Consider the following 20576-nt stretch of genomic DNA (forward strand, 5'->3'; position numbering starts at 1 on the left):
ACCACTGAAAAATCATAGTCTTGCATGGCCAGGCTCCAGTGCAACCATTTATGATTTTTGTTCTTCATTCTATCTAATCAGCATAAGGGAGAGTGGTCTGTAATTGGAAAGCCCAGCCCAACAAATACAGGCATAATTTTCCTACTGCCCATACGATTGCCAGGCACTATATTAGCCAAGACTCTTTCCCAGGTGAAGCAGTTTCCCACTCAAGTAAGTGATTGACTGCAGTTCCTCCCCAGCTTCTTCCTGCAATAATACCACCCCAACCCCCACCTCAGAGGCATCTGTTTGAAGGACGAATGGACCCCCATAATCTGGAGCATGCAGGATCAGCGGAGAGGACAGACTTGCCTTTACTGCCTCAAATGCTCATTGGCTCCATCCATCAAACCTGAACTGGGTTTCTTTTCTTGCACATATTTGTTAGGGGAGCTACCACTTGACTAAAATGTGGGATACATTGTCACTAATACCTGGACAATCCTAAGAAGGACTGAACCTGTTTCTTTGTGGTTGAGGCCATTGTTGTACCACCCTTATCTTAGCCACTAATGGTTGGAGCCATCCATTGCCTACTTGGTGCCCCAGATATACAGCTTCCCCCAACTCAAACTGACATTTTTGAACTATCACAGACAGCCTGGCTTCCTGAATATGCTGGAACACCTCCCAGACTTGCTCGAAATTTGACTCCCAAGTAGGGCTAAAGATGGCCACATCATTTAAATATGTGCAAACATACCTCCCTATCCCATTGAGGAGCCGATTAATTTGCTGCTGGAATGTAGCTGGCCTGATGTGCAGGCTGAAGGGCAAAACTGTAAATTGGTAAAGCCCCAGGTGTTTGAAAAATGCAATTTTGGCAGCGAACTCCTTATCCAAGGGGACTTGCCAATAGCCCTTTGTTAAATCAGTGGTTGTGATATACTGGGCTTGCATTAGCTGTTCCAGTAAATCATCCACCTGCAGCATAGGGAAGGGGGTCTGGTAACATGAGCTAGTCGAGCCTTCAATAATCAGTGCAAAATCTGCCTCTGCTTCCTGGGTCAGGCTTGCTTACCAGAACTATGGGGGCAGACCAGGGGGACTGGCTGGGCACAATTACTCCCATCTCCAACATGGCTTGAATCTCCTTTGCTGTCTCCTGGGTATGAGGCTCTGTAGTCCAATAAGGGACTGACTGAAGGGAAGGGGTGGTCCTCAATATTGATGGTATGCTTGGCAAGATATGTGCATCCCAGCAAACTAGAGATCATTAAATGAAAACCTTGTAGGAGGGCCCCACAGCTGGGTTTTCTGAACAATAGTTAACCCTGGGGATAGAACTGCTTTTTTGTTCCCCCTTCTTATTGGCGTTCCTCAAACCACTTGCCCTGTATTCTCTTTATCCACCAAATACCAGAACACCATACCCAGCTAGTCATAAAATGGCTTCATTATATTTGTGTGGAATATTCTTGTTTTGTGGGGGGGGGGGGCTTGTAGCCATTCCAATAAATAGTTCACCTCCCCATCCCACTGTTTTACTTCCCATGGGCCTTCCTACCTCAAAGCCAGTTTCTCTGGCTTTACTGGTTTCAGCAGCAGCACCTTATCTCTCAATTCAAATTCCTTCAGTATTGCTGTCTGGTTGTAACAAGTCTTTTGTTTATGCTGGACTTGTTCAAGATATTCTCCAGCTGCTAACTCCACCTCTCCCAAAGTACAGTAAAGATCTTGCATAAACATGACCACCACCTGTGGGGTATTATCCTGCTTCCCTTCCTATTCTGCCTTTAACAAGGTCAATGGTCCACACCTTCCTCCCAAACATCAGTTCATTGGAGGAAAACCACAAACTTTCTTGAGGGACATCCCGATATATGCAAACAACAAGTATGGCAAAGCTTGGTCCCAGTTCCTAGGATGTTGAGTCACATACGCTCAAAACATTTGTCCCAATGTTTGGTTGAACCTTTCCATCAACCCAATGGTGGTAGGGGATGGATGCCCCATGTTGCACCCCGTCAACTCCCACAGTTTCTGCATCAGATGAGAGCCTTGATCAGAAAATAGAACCTTGAGCATTCCTTTTCCAGTAGTGATAGACAACAATGCCTTGGCCAAAGCAGTGGCTGAAATTGAAGCCACAGAATGGCTTTCATGTATCGAGTGGCAAAATATCACATTAAAAGAAAAACTTCTTCCCCATCCAAGATGGGGGAATGAATGACCCCATGATATCCATTCCTACATGTTCAAAGGGGGTCTTGAGCACAGGCAAGGACTTTGGGGAAGGGGGGTTCTCCATATATCCTGACTGGATTCCCAGAGCTAGCAAGTCAGACACAACTGACAATATGTTCTCAGAGTCTGTGCTACCACAGCCATTAAAATCCCTTGGACACTCACTGCAGGATCCTTTTCATGCCTATATGCCCAAGCTGAGTCATGGGCCAGCTCCAGCACAGCTTGCCAGAACCCATTGAGAATCACTAGTTGCCATTGAAGTCGCTTTCCCCCTCTATGTCAGGATCAGGGCCTGCGTGACCCTGCAAGTCCCTGTAGAACCAGGAGCACCCTTGCAGGCTCTTGCAGGGAGCAACTGAAGAGCAATTATGCAGTGCAGCTGGAGGTCCTGAAGACCAGCATAAAAGCTTTTATGGCACTACTCTTCTTTGCCACAGCAGTGCAAGTTGTCCTGGTGACTCCTTGTGCTCTGGCCCTTTTATCTCTGAGCCCTGCTGCAGTTTGCCTCAGCTGTGTTTCAGTCCTGCTCCAGTTTGCTCTGGCCTTGTTCCAGCATACTTCAGTCTGCTCCTGCTTGCTCCAGTTGCTCCTGTCTTGCTCTGGTTTGTTCCTTCTTTGTTCCAGTTTGTTCCTACCTTACTCCTGTTTGATCCTGCATGCCCTAGTCTGCTCCAGCCCTGCTCCTTCATGTTCTTGCTTGCTCCAGTTGCTCCTGCCAGATGGTTCCTCATTGCCCAGGGTGACCTCCAAATCCCACACCAACTCTGACACACCTTCATCTGCCAACTCATCTTGTGGACTCCCCTGCTCCCTACTCTGTCTCTCCTCTATACCTGTCATGCTAGCCCTGAACAACACAACAAAGAGTTTGCGTGCATCAAGAAAAGCCTCTTGAAAGCCTCCACTGCTTTTGGGATAAGGCATGTGTCAGAATCCCACCTCTGCCACCATGTAACAGAAAGGCATCAGGAATTCCCCACTTCCCTGACCAACTGGGCCAAACCCTGCCTTCCCTGGTTCCTCAGTCCTAGACCAGTCACTAGATTCAGCACACAGCACACCCAACATTGGGGAACAATCAGTTTATTCAAAAGGATAAAATACAGGAGTGGAGGAAGCTAAAACATACATTCTAAAAGGATAAAACAGAGTAAAATGGGGGAAAGGGAGATTGGACAGCAGCAACATTACAGTAGACAAGCCAAGGAAGAAACCCCAACTCCCAGGGTCTTGTTGGCTCACTTGGATGGAAGACAAGAATTCTAAATCCTAGCGTTAGCTATGCACACAGAGGCTCTGCCTTCCATAGCCTCAGGATACTCAGGGTTACACAGCAATCTTCACCATGGAGAAAGAACAGCAGAGTAGAACCTGCAAGGAAAGCAACAAAGAACCTTTCTCTCTCCTGACTTTATCCCTCCACAGCCTAGGTCAGCTGACCTGTGGGTGATGGCCCATGCTCTAGTTCTTGGGGACATCAGGTGCCAGTTGTTAGTATGTGCCTGTCGTTAACAGACCATAGCTGTTATCTCTGGCATCCTTTTAAAAAATATTAATTGAGCATACATAAAGAATACAATTAATATAATAGTAATGAACATAATTAAACACTAATACACATAACTAAACAGTACAATAATAGCACTGCTACCTCCACCAAGGCCAACAAAACATTCCACTTAATGTAAGATCTTCTATTTATTCAGGTTGCCCCCTCTCACTTCCCTCCCAGAACTGTATTGACTCTTCTGATGGTTCATAACCCTATTGATTGATTGATTGATTTATATCCTGCCTTTTTCCTCAAAGGACTCAAGGCAGCATACATCATTCTCCTCCATCTTATCCCCACAACTACCCTGTGAGGTAGGTTGGACTGAGAATCTGTGACTGGCCCAAAGTTGGATCTATGGCCGAGCAGGGACTAGAACCCAGATCGCCTGAGTCCCAGTCCCGTGCTCTTAACCACTGCACCACACTGGCTCTCTTTTATTAAGACATATTCAATAAACTGTCTCCAAATATTTTCAAAAAATTTTTACTTACCAAACCTTTCTTCCATTTAATATTGCAAGTTAACTTATTAATAGCTATATTTCAAACTTCTTTCTCCTAGTCATCTATTTGATATTCACCTTTTCTTTTCCAATTCCTTGCTATTATTAATCTTACTGCTGTTAATAAATTTGTCATCAATTCTTTAGTATTTTGTCCCACTTGTTTTCTAAATAATGACAATAATGCTAGTCCAGGGTCTGCTTCAATGTTTAAATTCAATATATTACCAATTTCTTTGAAAATCACTTCCCAAAACTCATTTATATATTTGTACTTCCCCCACATATGGAAATATGTACCCAGTTCCCAGTTGCATCTCCAACATACATTAGAATATTCATTATTCATATAACCCAATTTAACTGGAGTTAAGTACCATTTCCAAACTAATTCTTAAAAATTCTCTTTAATTCTTACTGACATAAATTTTAAAATTCTCTTAACATATTATTCCATTCTTCAGTGATAATATTTCTTTTTAAATCTATTTCCCAAGGCTCTTTAAGAGGCTCATATTGGTCCTCCCCTTCTAATACTATGTTATAAAGTTTGTCATTCATTTCATCCACTTATTATCTTGTTTTTATTTCTGTAAAATTGTATCTTCAGATCTTGTATATTATCATATTTCTTCAACCAATCTTTAGTCCAATGATCTAATTGAAGTATATTATACCAAGTTACTTTACCCTGTCCCAGGATTGCTTGTATCGTTTCTTTACTCTTCATTTTCTCTAACCAATCTTTCAACCTAATAACATGTTTACTCTTCAGTACTTCCCTCAAACTACTCCCCAAATTCTCTAGGAATCTTTCTAATTCCATAATTGGATATAATGGCAAAATCAGTGGGATAAATATGCCTCTATATGTATTCCTAATTCTGACCATATTCTTAAGAAAGAGCTTTCCTATCTTGTTAATAATATTATTATTGTCTTGTTAGAGAAAGATATTTAATAAGGATTCCTCTACATCTTGATATTCTATTTTACCCCATATTATTTTATCTGGCTGTAATATAATATCTGGTATATGCCTCATTAGATTTGCTATATAATAAAATGTTACATTGGGAATTCCTAAACCCCCTATTTTCTGGGGCATTTACCATCCTTTTAAAATTAATCCTTGCTTTCTTGTCCCCATTATAAAATGCATTAAGTTTTGCCATTCTTTCAAATCTTTTTCAAATCTCTTTCAAATGATGGGCAACATCATAAACAAGAAATTAATCTTAGGTTAAATCTTCATGTTAAATGCCACTATTCTACCAAACCACGATAAACCAATCTTTCTAAATTCATTCAATTTCTTTTTCATTTCATATTTTAAATTATCAAAATTATTCCCTTTTAAACATTGCAGTTTTTGTAATTTTACTCCTAAATATTTAATAATAGATATCTTCTAACTTTCTCTTAATCTAATCCTGAGTGACTCAGGGAGAGGAGTAAAAGTAACCCGCCCACGGAAGGGCAGCCCAGAAGAGTAAAAAGCACCCCATGAGCTGAACTCATTCAGAGAGAGAGGACAACTTCCTAGCTTACTTGACTGTATCTGTAATATTGTGTAGTAGAAAGGCTTCTGTAGCATTAACTGGAGTAATTGCTTTCATTGGGAAGGACCGCCAGCCCCACAACAGTTGTACAACCAGATGTTGTACAGGGCTTGATTGGGAGGCATTAACTTCAGAACACTTTTAGTAATAATCAAATAAGATGATCTGGCTTTTTCTTTTTTCTTTTCCACAGATAAGGTATTCTACAGTAAAGTAGACTTTTGTACATATTTTAAACAGCTATATTTTTTGTTATGGAGTACATTTTGAGTAACAGATTTCAGTGCCACTATAGATTTCAGTGTGTCAGCACTGATGGTGAAAAAAAAAACACCTCTTAGTCATACTTCTAAAGCAGGAGAGAGCAACTTGTGGTCATGTAGATGTTTTGAACTACAATTGATAGTAGCCCTAGCCAGCATAGCCAATGGGGAGGGATGATGGGACACGTAGACAAAATCATCTGGATGTCTACTAGTTACCCACGGCAACTCTAAAGGACAACTTTATGTTTGCCTTCCAGGTTTTGCTCTTGACATCGTGTTTGCTGTTGCTAATGGATTCTCCCCTTCGTATGAGTTCTTTGCAGTATCTCGCTTCTTGGTTGGAGTAATGAATGGCGGCATGTCACTGGTGGCATTTGTCCTGCTGAATGAATGTGTGGGCACTGCTTATTGGGCTCTGGCAGGTACATATTTTAACTACTACAGTTCTATATTAAACTGGCTTAAACTCTACTAGTAAATTCAAATTTGGGTTTAGTAAATGCTCCAGGAATGCTTTAAAGATTATGAAAACAGCTTTGTGTACTTCATGCGCCCATGACATGGGTCCTCAAACTAAGGGGGTTACATGGCTGCAATCCGAATCTTCTGCGCCATTGCATGGGAACAAGCCCTCTGAGCTCCACCAGGCTTGCTTCTGAATAAAGCAACTCCGGACCAGGCTGCAAGGCTGCTTGCCCCATGCTGCCCCTCTCTGGAGGGAGGAAAGAAATCACCGTGCTACTTGGAGCTTCTGGAAGGACAATCCACATTTAATGTGCAGATGACGCAGTATTGCTACCTGATGAAGATTATTGGATTAAGTCAGTTAAGTAACGTGCCATCTAAAAAATCAAGTGCCTTTTCCAAGCAAGCGATCAAACATTTTTTAATTTTAATTAATTATTAAAATGTTAATTAATTTTTAAATTTATTTCAATTTTAATTAAATTTTTAATGTGCAGTGTGCATAGGAATTCATTTTTTTCAAACTGTAGTCTGGCCCCCCAACAGTCTGAGGGACAGTGAACTGGGCCCCTTTTGAAAAAGTTTGAGGACCCCTGACCTATGAAATTAGTCCCATAATGTTTCAGAAGCAAGTACACCCCCTTTTTTTATCATAAGCATGCCTGCTGTGGGAAGCTGTGATTAGCTCTGGTTTCCCACCATTCATGCACAAACTCAACAAATATAAGCATGCATATTATAGGATGCATGTGATGTGCTGTCTCACTGTAATGTATAGAGAAGTTCTATGCTTATATTCCTTGCATGCCTATTAATAGTCCTTCATCTGTTCTGAAGCCTTGCAGGCTCTGATGCAAATAGTTGAGTATTCTTTTCAGTATTCATATTAATTTTAAATATCACCAGAAACTTCAAGCTGTATATGATGGGGTCAACATAACTGATTCGTCATGTGTTGCACTATCTCAGCCTATCACTCTAGCTTTGCTGTTGCCAGGCAAAGCTGCTATGTGCTAAACATTATGTATGCTAAAACTTCAATTATTGGGCAGTTTAAAAATGTAATAAATAAAATGATCCCACTGATGATAATTGTGCTACCAGTGCTGTTGTGGAGTGCCCATTAAACATAAGTAATAGCAGGGCAAACTTTTGCTCTGGCATGAAGGCCTTAACCAACTGAAGAGAGGTTCACCTTTTGTTACTTGGGCTTCAGATTAGTTCACTTTTAACCACAGTGTCTAGGAGCACTTTCCCTCCCTCCCTCCCTCCTTCCCTGAGGTTCATGGGTGCAGCATGTTGCTGTTCACAGTGACTAGTGCACTGCATCCCAACTGTGCTATTAGAAGGAAGGATAAGTGCTCTGAGCTCTAGAAATGCCATACACTGAATCTTGTGTATACTTTTTAAAGTAGTGCTGGACTTAGAAGGTCTGTTGAGAATAAAAGCTGAACAAGAATGGATGAAACGACTAGCTTTAAGGTTTTTTTCTTAGGATATATTCTCATGCCAAATCCTTTAGTGTGCATTTTTGCCATAATTGTGGTTATGTATCTATTACTGTTATATCAGCAGTTAACAAAAAGGATTCTCTTATGTTAATGGGTTTAGAACGCCCTTGGCCAGACTTCTTCATATTATTCTTATCTTCTAAGAAAAATAATGTATGATCTAAAGGTGTTGAATTGGTTTGGCATAAAATCACACTTGCACCTTTTATGACAAATGGTTACTCGGGCTGCAGTCCTATGCAAGTTTGGGGAGAAAAAAGTCATACTTCTCCCAGCATGCCAGGTATTGAGGGACTTTTGTGTTTAAACTTGCACACAACTGTGCTTTTAATCTTTAAGCACCTTCCCATAATCATTTATGATATAGGTGGTTAATGTAATGCAAGGTAAGTCAGGTGCTATAGTGTAATTTGCCTTGTCTTTTTCTGTTAATTAATCCTACCTGCTTCCTTCCTTGAAGTTCTTTGTTTTTAGATATGCTTTGTTTAGATACTCTTCCCTGCTTGCCTCTTTTGTTTAAAAAGCCTGTTAGTAAGCATAGCTGCATGGATTAACTCCATTTTCCTTATCTGTCTTATGCTAGGATCAATTGGTGGCCTCTTCTTTGCTGTGGGAATTGCCCAGTATGCTTTGTTAGGATATCTTATTCGTTCCTGGAGAACACTAGCAGTTGTGGTTAACCTGGAGGGAACAATTGTCTTTCTCCTCTCTCTGTAAGTTATACACCATATATTTGTTCTGGTTGTATTCATGAAAAGATGTTGGAGAGCCACTCAGTAAGGGTACTGATCCCTCTTTTGAACCCTGTATTTATAAATTGTTTAATTTCTTCTCTGCCCCACTCCCTGTATATAGTTGCTTTAGCCTTTTCCCATGGGATTTGTTTTCTGTGCTCCCTCATTTTATTAGCGTTCCTTGAATTCCTTCCACTGTCATTCATTCCTTCCACTATCATACTGCCCAGGTCTGGACACACAATTCAAGTTATGGTTTTATCAGTACTAAGCAGAAAAGGAGTATTATGTTCAGAATCTACTCCTGTTTACACAGTCTGGAGGGTGACCTAGGTATCACTTTATTCTTGTTAGTTTTATGCACTGCTCTTGAAAGTCCTGCTGCATTGCTAGTTTTCCATGATTTCTAACAATTGTGCATTGTGTGTGTTTTCCTTATTTGGCCACTTGCTTTTGTTCAGCTAAACTGAATGTCCAAGTTAGTTTTTTCATGCCTCCTCTTTTCATAAGATGTGTTGACAATATTTTTTCCTCTAATGAGTCATCTGAATCCACTATTTAAAGGTAGGCTGGTTGTCTCTTAAAAGCAAGCAGCTGTTAGGATTAGGATAGAGACAATTTTAAGAGCATCTACAGAGTGAACTGGCTTAATGGATCAGTTTTCAATTTCTTTTTCTTGTTCATCGAGCGACTTGCCTCTTTGTGTTCTTTTTTAAAAAAGAAGATACATATGCATAGCTCTGTATAAACATTCTTCACCTTACCAAAGGAAAGAAAAATAACAAATGTTTGAAATACAGCTGCAAAACTGATTTGGATTGTACTAGGGAGAGTTCCATGTAAGCATATAGGTGTCTTTCACAGCTGGCTTTTCCACTCTGAGATGGAACCATTCTGAAAACCCATATATCTGTTTTTCCAGAGCTCAACCCAGGGGAGAAACCTGCACCATGCAGACTTTGTACTTAAAATAGGAGATGCACTTTCATATTAAAGCCTACTTGAATAAAGATGCTTGCAGAAGGACATCAGGGAGGGACTGAAGTTTACTAGCACAAGTCCTAAGTTTTGGATGCAGATCGTAGATGGTTTAACTTTTTAAATTGCCTATCATTTTAAAAGTAATTGGTGTTAAGCCTACAATGAACTGAAGAAGTTGTTCATGCTGGTTATGATGAGCAACCTCTGGAATTCTATGATAAGGTTATGAGGTGACTAGATGGAGGGGACACAGTGGGTGAGGTTTACCTGGACAAAGGCCTTTGACAAAGTGCCGCATGATATCCTAGGTGAGAAACTGAGAAGTTTTGGGATAGACCAGTGCACTGTCCAGTGGATTAGGGCATGGTTGAGAAACTGAAAGCAGAGGGTAACTGTTAATGGGAAATCATCGGGATGGTGGTCGGTGAAGAGTAAGGTCCCCCAGGCCTCTGTTCTGACATCGATCCTGTTCAGTCTTTTCATCAGTGACCTGGAGGAGGGGGTGACCAGTCTGCTGATCAGATTCACAGATGATACTAAAATGGGGGCAGTGGCTACAACTGAGGAGTAGGTATTCTGGATCCAAAAGGATCTGGACAGACTATTCTTTCTTCAATACAAGTTGAAAAGGCATTCCAAGGAGGTGCTCTTCATTCACCCTACTTAGAGGATTGGGTCTTACCACTGGTTGAGTTATTTTCCAAACTAACAAGTCAAGCTTCAAGATTGGAGTCTCATTCACCCTTCCCTCCTACATTATTTCTGATGGTACAATCAGGATTTCTTCATGTGTCTGGGCGGTGGGCTAGTGTTTCTCTGTGTCACATTCCTTTCAAAACTCAAGTGGTGGATTTTTCATCAATTCTCTCTGCAAGGATTCCATCCCAGATTGAAGCCAAATGCATCTGGGACACCTTGCTCTTTCCAGGCTTCCCTTTGCCTTGCCTGTTAGCCTTTGTTTGTGCCTGCTGTTCTTTAATGGCATCCAGCTGCCCAAGGGACACAACAAAATAAAGCTCCTCTCAAGTGTGGGGATCCATTAAACATGAGACTGGGTCTCATGCTGGCAGTAAAAGCCTCTTGGTTTGGCCCCTGATAGATACCAAGGTGAGCTGCAGCCTGAGTTGCCATGTGCTGCCTCAGCTCTCTGGCCACTAATAGCTAGGTTGTTTCCATCAGCATACTGAATTTGCACTGCAACCAAAACCCACTCCATCAAAATCATCATAGCAGGCTGAGCATCTTACAAAATCTGATTAAAATCTGACAGAATCCCCATCTTATTCATTTCTTCAGGGCTCATGAACATACCTTTTGCTCCCTGATCTTACAAACATGATCAAGGCAGTGGCAGCTGCTGACATTCTTTGGTCAGTCCCTGCAGTTGAACTTGAGAAAAATCCCCCACTGTGCTGGTAGCTTGAGGGTTTTCTACTTTGTCTTTTTCTGAATCAATGGAGGAGTTGCAGGTGATCTTCCACCCCCTCAGTCAATTTCTACTCTGAAATAGGTGCCCAGGTGTTACCATCCCAGGTTTGGGACCTGTCTGGGTCCCAGACAGTCTGGGTAATCATTATCCAGATCTCATATCATGGCTAAGCCCTGCTAAGGGACTTGTTTCTCTTCATTTTAGTCACCCTAATGACTAGGTGCTCTTCTTTTTTTCTCTATCAGCATGCTCCTCTTTTGGGCACTTGACAACACCTCCTGTAGCAGGGATTGTACTCTTTAACTGCCCATAGATCAGCAGAGAGGGTCTAGTTAACACTTTCCTGCTTATGGTTAATATCCCATAGATTTCATGAGGCAGTCAAGAAAATCCATCTCACCCTTTCCTTTGTGAATATTCACTACCCTAGACCAGCAAGAATTTATTCCTTCTGCAGGTCTGCTTCCTGACACACCAAGGGAGCAACCTGGCTCAGTATTCTTGAGAAAATTTAGAAAGAATCCATACAGTTGTTGTCAGGCACCTGAGGACCCTTGTAACCTTTGACCCCCCCCCCAACACTTTGCAGACACAGGATTAATCATGGGGTTTGGTCCAGCCAAGGCGCCCTACGTAGGTTTGAGAATACTTAGGAAGATACAAAATCACCTGTGTTAAAGATGATATACAGTTTATTGAATACAACAATGTAATATGGATGCAGAACATTACTAAATAAGCCAAAGAAAAAATTTACCCCTTGTGATCTATTGGTTTCCTTACTAGACTGGGGGTGTTTGTGGGCCTTCTAGGGTGCCTGGGTGAGCAAGGTGTCAGTTCCTCCACATAGGCTGAAAATAAAACATCTCTTTTATATGATTCCTCTTCCCTGCCACTGCAAAGCCTCTCCAGATATACCCAGGCTCCCTCCCCATTTCTGGAAATGAAATGTTTTGGTAAGGCAAGCAGCTTTGTTCTCATGGCAAAGGAATGTCTTATCTGCAGAATAATTGGGGAAGGCAGCTTCCAGGCCTAATTGAAACCAGTTTGGCTTTGGGACACTGGGTAAGTTCACTGCACTACCTGTTGAACCTCAGTAACTGCCTTGTCTTTTTTCCTGTGTAGCCTGAGCAATACGGTAGTGGCCTTTTATCCATGAGTTGGCTGGATATGCCCACACTCCCAGCAGCAGTCTAGCATGCTGCCTGAGAGGAAAGATCTATGTTCTCCTTTCCAAGGAGTGGTGTTCTCAAGGGCTGGGAAGTCTTCCCCTCTGGCTCAGGTTTTGAGGTTCCCTGGGGAAGGAGAGAGTCCCCTCTTTCACCCTTGAGATTCCTACCTCTTCCCTACTGTTCAGGTATCTCCGTCCTAGTTTCTGTTTCTGTCTCATTCTCAGGAGTTGAGGCATCACTGCAGCTAGGTAAGTCGAGCTTTTCCTCAGATGAAGAATGCTGAAATAGAGGCATGACACAAGGGAAGCTAGGCTTGCTTCCAGTTTGCTGACTTCTGCTGGGAGGCAAAGACATTTATGAAGGCATTGGCCTATTGGTTGCTCTCTTGGTTTGGGTGCGATTTTTAATTTTTTTTTTTTTTGGTAATCATCTTTTATAATTTAATGTATTTTATTGTTTTAATTGAATCACATTTTTCCTATAAGCTCTGTCATTTTGGGGTAGAAAGTCAGGGTCCAAATCAAATACCACTGTAGAGTCCAGACTTGTATTTGAATGACAAAGGCCATAATTTCATTTTAAATTTACAAAAAGGATGACTGCTAACTGACCACCTGATGCAGAATTTTAATTTTTTTGAATATTTTAAATAGAGAAATACAACTATACCAAATAGCTTAGCATATGCTATGCTGACTAGAGTATATGTGCACTTTTAGTATATGTCAGTAAAGTGTGTGAATGTCCATTGCTTCTCTGTTCTTGCTTTCATGTTTTGTTTTTGTTATTTATCCACTCAGATTTTTTCTAATATTTTGTATAAAATGGTCACGTATAGTTCAGAGATCTTGTGTTTTTTGTTTTATCTTGCATGTAGCAGCAAAGATTAAAGTGTATCTGCAATATAAACAGGTTTGCAACATATTATTTTTACTGACAGAGCTACTGTTGAATGGCAAAAAGGCCCTAATGTGTTATCCTTTTCTTTTAGCTTCATTCCTGAATCACCACGGTGGTTGTATTCACAAGGACGGCTGAGTGAAGCTGAAGATTCGCTCTACCTCATTGCAAAGAGGAACCACAAGCCAAAGTGCACTTTTTCACTTAAGCTCCCACCTGAAAGGAGTTACAAGGAGGCTGGAAGCATCCTGCATCTGTTCCGATACAAGATTCTTTTGGGACGTACTCTTATAATGATGTTCATCTGGTACTTGCACTTTTTAATCTGATTTCAGAAGTGCTGCTCTTGTAGTTTGTTAGGCATGGCGTATGTTCAGGATTTTTGTTTGCTTTTCATTTATTGGCAACCCTTATAGAATAGGCCTGGGTTTGATTATTTAGCTTCTGCTGTTTATTCTTAGCTTGAATCCACTTAATTAAAAAAGTTTAGTAATTTTCATCCTTTTAATTTGCATTTCTAAAATATGATAGTACTCTACTTTATTTGGTAAGTGCTTTTGTTATACCACACTAAATAATGGAAATTAGACTTTTGTGAAAAATAAGAAACCTGAGAACATTGGCACACATTACAACTGACAGAGAAATAATGGCAATAGAAGCCAGTATAGTATAGTGGTTAAAATGTTAGACTGAGACTTAAGAGTTCTGGGTTCTAGTCCTAACTCAGCCATGAAACTTACTTGGTGACTTTGGGCCAGTAACTCACTCTCAGCCTAACTTGGTGCACCAGAGTTGTGAGGATCAGATGGACAGGAGGAAGACTGTGTAAGCTGCCTTTGGTTCCTTGCAGGATATAAATATGATGTAAAAGCCCTACATTTCCCGCAGCAGTTGTACCATTTGTAGGACCCTTAGGTTTTATTTGCTTCTTTCACACTGTCTCATGCTCACAATAACAGAAAAAGGGAAGGGTAATGTTTTTTTCTTACATTAACTTTCAGAGCCATTCTTGATCTAATCTTAAAATACTAGACAAGCAATTAATTGTTCTGTTTTTGTTTCACTTTGTGGAGATTTTGTTTTCTCTGTGTAGCCAATAACCCCACAAACTCACCAAATCAATTGTTCATCCTGCTAGTTGAGATAGTTTGGGTTATTATAACTTCTGCAATGATTTGGATCAAGGATGGTTTAAAACAGGAGTGCAGAATCCTTATGGAGTATGTGGCCCTCAGCTGCTTTGTGTGTGGTCCATGAAGCCACTAGAACCCTTGTTAACTTTTGCTTGGAAAAGCAAGAGATTTCCCTTGATAGTGCACCAACTGGTGCAACCACCCAGTGATAAATAGCTGCTTCTCCCCAAGGAAGGTAAGGGGAAAGTGTCAAAGGAGTAAAGTGCCATTAACATCCTGCATGTTGGAGTAACTGGGCTCCCCCAATTCACATTCTGTTGTGTAATTTATACACAGTTAGACCTGCAGTCTAGTCCTTGTAGAACAATGTCAAAATCTGCCTTAAAAACATCCCCAAATTTAGGCCTCCTGTGGGTTTTTTTTAAAACAGCTTTCTTTTTCTTTCCTGAGAGCCAGTGGGTAGGAATGCTGGACTGGGACTTAGGAGATTGAGGTTTTAGTCCCTACTTAGGCATAATGCCCATTGGGTGACTTTGGGCCAGTTACTGCCTCTCAGTCTAACCTACCTCACAGGTTTGTTGTTGTGAGGATGAAATGGATAAGAGTATAAGCTGTCTTGGGTTCCTTGCAAAAGGAAGAAAGATATGATATAAATGCCAGACAATGTAAGAAGAAAAAGAGCCTTTGTAGCAGATCTTAATGACCAGCTAGAGACATATAGGACCAGGCGCTCCTTCAAATATCCTGGTTCTAACCCCTTTAGGGCTTTAAACATTAAAACAAGCACTTTGAATTGGGCCTGGACTTCAACTGGCAGCCAATGCAATCAACAGAGGACTGGTATAATATGATCTCATGGGCTAGTCCTCATTAGTAAGCACATTGCTCTCTTCTGAATCAGAATATGTTATGCAGCTCAAAGGCCAATAGACCAATTATTGATATGCAGATTTTCTTGTTATGCAGAGCAGTTTATACATTTAAGTCTCAAATTACCTGTACTAGCAGAAATCTGGAATCCATTCTTATGCTAATTCAAACCTGGGGGAAAAATTCAGCTAAACAAAGACCTTCTTATATGCAACATTTGCCTTCTCTGAAGCACTTCAAATATAATCCCTTTTGTAACTAACACTAGGTTTCATACAGCAAAGGTTAATTGTAGCTATTATGCACACTTTCCTGTGATCTGCTCCAGTCTCCAATTTGCAGTTATACTAGCAGAGATCCCTATGTTACTGGTATGCTGAATCAGTGTGTATCTCATACCCAAAAAGGATCATTGTTTGGAAATAGTTCAAGGGAATGGGTGAAATGCTGTGCCAGAATTTAAATATCCGATTCACTTTCAAATCATGCATTGATTATGTTGATGTAGCAGTGAAGACAATGTGGTCATTAAGTTCCATCCCTTGGGGTAAATAAAACATTGTCTGCTTTCAAGTTATTGTTACTATATAGGCAAGAAACCAACTTCACGTTTTGCATCTCTTCTTTTTGCCTCTAAAGGTTTGTATGCAGCTTGGTTTATTATGGTCTTACTCTCAATGTGGGTGACCTAGGTGGCAGCATCTATGCTAACCTTGCTCTTTCTGGACTAATAGAGATTCCAGCATACCCTCTCTGTATCTACTTGATCAGCCAAAAATGGTGAGTATTGCATATTAGGAAGTCTTGATTCATACCTTTGTAACTTTTACTATAGGATTATTGTTTTCACTGTTATAGATACTGTAGATGCTACTGACTACAACTCTATTGGAGAAGGCAATGTTATGCATTACACGTTTATATTTACACTGTAATGATTTTGATCTTCATGAAATGATGAATAAAATACTTCTGCAATTAGGGGATTAACATGTTCATTGTGGGCACACAGATGAAAGAAATATGCATGGGAATACAATTTATGAAATGAACAACTTTTTCTTCATTGAATTCTAGAGATGTAATCATATTAGTCTGTTGCTCTTTCTGGACTAATAGATAGGGAAGGGAGGTTGGCAGCCATACAACACAGCTTCCACAAAAACAGGTCCAGTCAGATGAACCTTGTGGAATTCTATGACAAGCTTTCGAGTTGGCTAGATGGAGGGGACATGGTGGATGTGGTTTACTTGGATTTCATCAAGGCCTTTGATAAAGTGCTGTATATCTTGGTTGAGAAATTGAGGAGTTTTGGGAAGGACCAGTTCTCTGTCAAATGGGTTAGGGCATGGTAGACGAACTCAAAGCAGAGGGTAACTATTCGTGGGGAATCATTGGGATGGTGGTCAATGAAGAGTGGGGTCCTCCAGGGCTCTGTCCTGGGATCAATCCTGTTCAATCTTTTCATCAGTGACCTGGAGGAGGGGGTGACCAGTCTGCTGATCAGATTCACTGATGATACTAAAATGGGGGCAGTGGCTACAACTGAAGAGTAGGTATTCTGGATCCAAAAGGATCTGGACAGACTATGGAAGTGGGCTGGGGACAACAGGATGGGGTTCAATGCACTTGTGGCATAGGGATGGGTGTCATAAGTACAGTTGAGGGGACAAGTGGCTGAAGAGCAGCACCTGTGAAAAGGATCTTGGGGTGCTGGTTGACTGCAGGCTAAACATGAGTCAGCAGTGTGACGTGGTAGTCAAGAGGGCAAATGCCACCCTTGGATGCATAGCTAGAAGCATGGCTTCTAGATCAAGAGAGCTATTACTGCCACTCTATATGACTCTGGTGCATATGTAGCTGGAGTATTGTGTTCATTTCTAGGCCCCTCATTGCAAGAGGGATATAGCAAGGTTGGAATTGGTGCAGTGAAGGGCCACAAGAATGGTGGCTGGTTTGCAGGGTAAGCCATATGAAGAGAGACTGAGGGAGCTGGGTCTTTTCAGCCTTGAGAAGAGGAAACTCAGAGGGGACCTGTTAGTGACATACAGGTACGAGAGGGGGTGCCATGCATAGGTGGGTTGTGACCTTTTTTCCCCTGCGGTGGAGGGCAGGACACATTCCAGTGGAGCAAAGCTCAGGGAACCAAGATTCAAGGTGAATGTGAGGAAGTAGTTCCTGATGGTTAGGACCCCTAGGGTATGGAATGGGCTTCCTTGGGAGGTGATTGAAGCCCCTTTGGTGAGGGTGTTTAAGGATATGTTGGACATGCACAGGGTAGGCAATTCATGGGTGGTGCCAGCAAGAGGTGGGGGTCAGACTAAATGGCCCAGGAAGCCCCTTCTGACTCAGTCTGTTTTTATTGTAGCAGATACAACACAGTGTCTTATGGAAATTTAAAAGCTAATAGTATGTTCATATTTTATACACTACTCTTCTTTGTTTTAGGTGCCAGGTGAAATCTTTTTTACCTAAACAAGTTTCTGGTTGATTTAATTTAAATTTATTTAATGCTCATATTTTTATTGATTTTTAAAATCTTATTTTAATTTTGGTTAAATTGTTGGTTGTGTTTACTAGTTTGTGTGAGTATACATTATTTTTTTATCTTTGATTCGATTAATAATTGTTTTATTGTAAAGTAGGTATGTTTTTATGTTGTTGTATTGTAAGCCACCCCCGGGAACCTTCAGGTTATAGGGCAGCATAGAAATGGAATTAAAAAAACAAATAATACATATCATATGATATGATATATCATAATATTGAATCTGATTGTGATGAGTTGCATCGTATGACATTGCACATAAAATAGTGTGTTTGGTGATATGAAGTGTATAACACGATATAACGTCATATGATACCCCTCATAGTGTATTGCAATATTATATATCAGGGGGCTAAACTGAGGCTTGCAAGGCACATGTGGTTCGCTGAGCTTATTTTGCGGCTTGCTGCCTCCACAGGCATCTGCTTGCAGCTCTCAAAAATCTGACATTTAACATATGTGGCTCTTCTGTTGAGCAAGTCTGGTCACTTCTGTTATATATTGTATGATGTGACACCATGGTGTGTTGAAACACAATGTGCCTTACATGACATCACACAGGTATAGCCAGGTATAAATAAAGAGTTACAATGAAGTCTCAAAGGCAGTGAAATATAAGAGATCTAGTCATTTATAACCATGATGCAGTAATTTGTGGTCACATAGTCTTTCAAGCTTTGCTTTACTAATTTAATAAGAGATAGTAAGGGAGAGATTCAACTTTTGTTAAGACCTGAAGTCTGCTTTTGAAGGTTTGTTACAGAATTATGTTAACTTTTAGGTCAGCAGTAGAATTTCAACGTCCATTAATTTTGGCTCTTTCCAAGCTGGGTCATAAATGATAACAACACAGAGAGGCTTTAAATTAGATCTAACCTCAGCATGTTGTTGCCAAATTTCAATACATCCACTTTCAGACTATGTTGACCTAGAATTCTAAATTGGTAAAGGGTTGCATGTCAGAAAGGTTTATGGCATTCTGACAGTTTTGATCTCTGATCTGTTCAAAAAGCAGGAGGAACATGGAATAAAGAGCAATAGGCTTGCTGTACTGAAGCCCTGGGTGTAAAGAACACTTTTTAGTTTTCTTCTCATGTATTTTCATTATTCTCTTTCTTTCTGTTTGTTAGGTTTGGCCGCAAACGGACCCTTGCAGCATTTTTGTCCCTGGGAGGACTGGCCTCCCTTATTGTTATGTTTCTTCCAGAAAAGAAAGGTAAATTTCTTTTTCTTTTAAATCTGTAAGTATGCAATAACTTTTCATTTTCTAGCACAGGCTTTATCAAAAATATATAAAAGAAGCAATTGCATAAGGATTGTCTCTAGCAATTAACCAGAAAGGTAGGAAATACCTCTAAAAATCTATCTTATGAATCTGGGATGCTGCCAGAAATGGAACTTATACCCAAGCCCTATCTGTGTATGTATTCCATAGTTAACTCCTTTGAATTCATAGCAGATGGTTTCATCTTTTAGGCAAGGAACTGCACTTTTAAACCTCTGTTTCAGTAGAAGTATTGCACCAGTTTTTCTCTTTGAATTGCTATTATTCTTCGTGGTTTCTGTGAAATATATATAAATGGGCTCTGTGTGCATGCATGGAGTTGTTTTGGGAAGATTCCAAAACTGATTATTATTTGGCAGGAGTCCAGGCCCTAGGCAAACCCAACATGAAGGGAGGGGCTGCCAGCAAGACCTCACTACTTCGACTGCTGTCGTGAGCACACTGGAAAGTTCCTCCTCTACTACATACTTCACAAATGTCATTTCTTCAACTCTTCAAACTTTCTGTTGTCTATAGGTTTTCCTCTACAGTGTTTTTTCTCCTCACCTTCTTGCCTTTATCCTCATTTTTTTCTTGCCTCCCCCCCACCCCACTCTTTACTAGATCCTTCAGCCTTCCTCCACTCAACAAAATGGCACTTAAAGCTCTATTCTGCAACTGCTTGGCTTATGGTTACAAGCTACCACCTACTGATGGGCACTCTTTGTGCCTTTTTGCCTGGGACAGGGGTCGGCAACCTTTAACACTCAAAGAGCCATTTGGACCTGTTTCCCACAGAAAAGAAAACACTGGGAGCCGCAAAACTCTTTTGACCTCTAAAATGAAAATAACACTGCATATATCATTTTTACCTTTATGCTATGTATAAAAAACTATAGTGTGTTGCATTTATGAAACAGATCGGCAGCTGTGCTGTGCCGGTGCGGGTCGCAGGTTGGGGGCTGTGAGCGACGGAGCCACAGAGCCACAGCAGAGGAATTCAGGAGCCACATGCGGCTCCGGAGCCGCGGGTTGCTGACCTTTGGCCTGGGAGAAACTCGCGTTGTTGATACCTGCTATCCCTGCCAGACATTTACCAAACAGGCGAGAAAATACCGGGTAGATCTAAAGACAACTTTGGAGCCACACCCTACATGCAGACAATGCCCAGCTGTCCACTTCAGGCACACACCTATGTCTGCTAACCCAGACAAACATCCAGATGCTCCCCTCAAGAAAAGATTGACACTGGGGAAGCCTAAGAAAATGGATAAAAGGAATAAGGCTCCAAAAACGCCTAATCTTTCAAAAGAACAAGAAGCTGGCACACACACTAAAAAGTGCTCTGATATACCTCCTACTGGCCTCCCATGTACTGAAGACATGGTGCCTGAGCAGGAGTAGCATCAACTATCAACCAGCACAGGAACCTCAGACTCAACCTCCACC

At 41.0% G+C, this 20576-nt stretch overlaps 1 protein-coding gene across 6 annotated transcripts in view; it reads left to right on the plus strand.

Annotated features, from left to right (window-relative positions):
* The window catches only part of SLC22A15 (solute carrier family 22 member 15), a 64359-nt gene that overhangs the window by 23167 nt on the left and 20616 nt on the right, over window positions 1-20576 (plus strand). For all 6 annotated transcript variants that reach the window (XM_044452452.1, XM_044452456.1, XM_044452455.1 and 3 more), the window contains exons 4-8: window positions 6375-6539; window positions 8677-8806; window positions 13401-13616; window positions 15955-16095; window positions 18994-19079. In XM_044452452.1, coding sequence (XP_044308387.1) covers window positions 6375-6539; window positions 8677-8806; window positions 13401-13616; window positions 15955-16095; window positions 18994-19079 — 738 coding nt within the window. The remainder of the gene's footprint in view (window positions 1-6374; window positions 6540-8676; window positions 8807-13400; window positions 13617-15954; window positions 16096-18993; window positions 19080-20576) is intronic.

Source organism: Varanus komodoensis, unplaced genomic scaffold (assembly GCF_004798865.1).
Source record: "Varanus komodoensis strain SLA01 unplaced genomic scaffold, ASM479886v1 scaffold72, whole genome shotgun sequence".
NCBI lineage: Eukaryota > Metazoa > Chordata > Lepidosauria > Squamata > Varanidae > Varanus > Varanus komodoensis.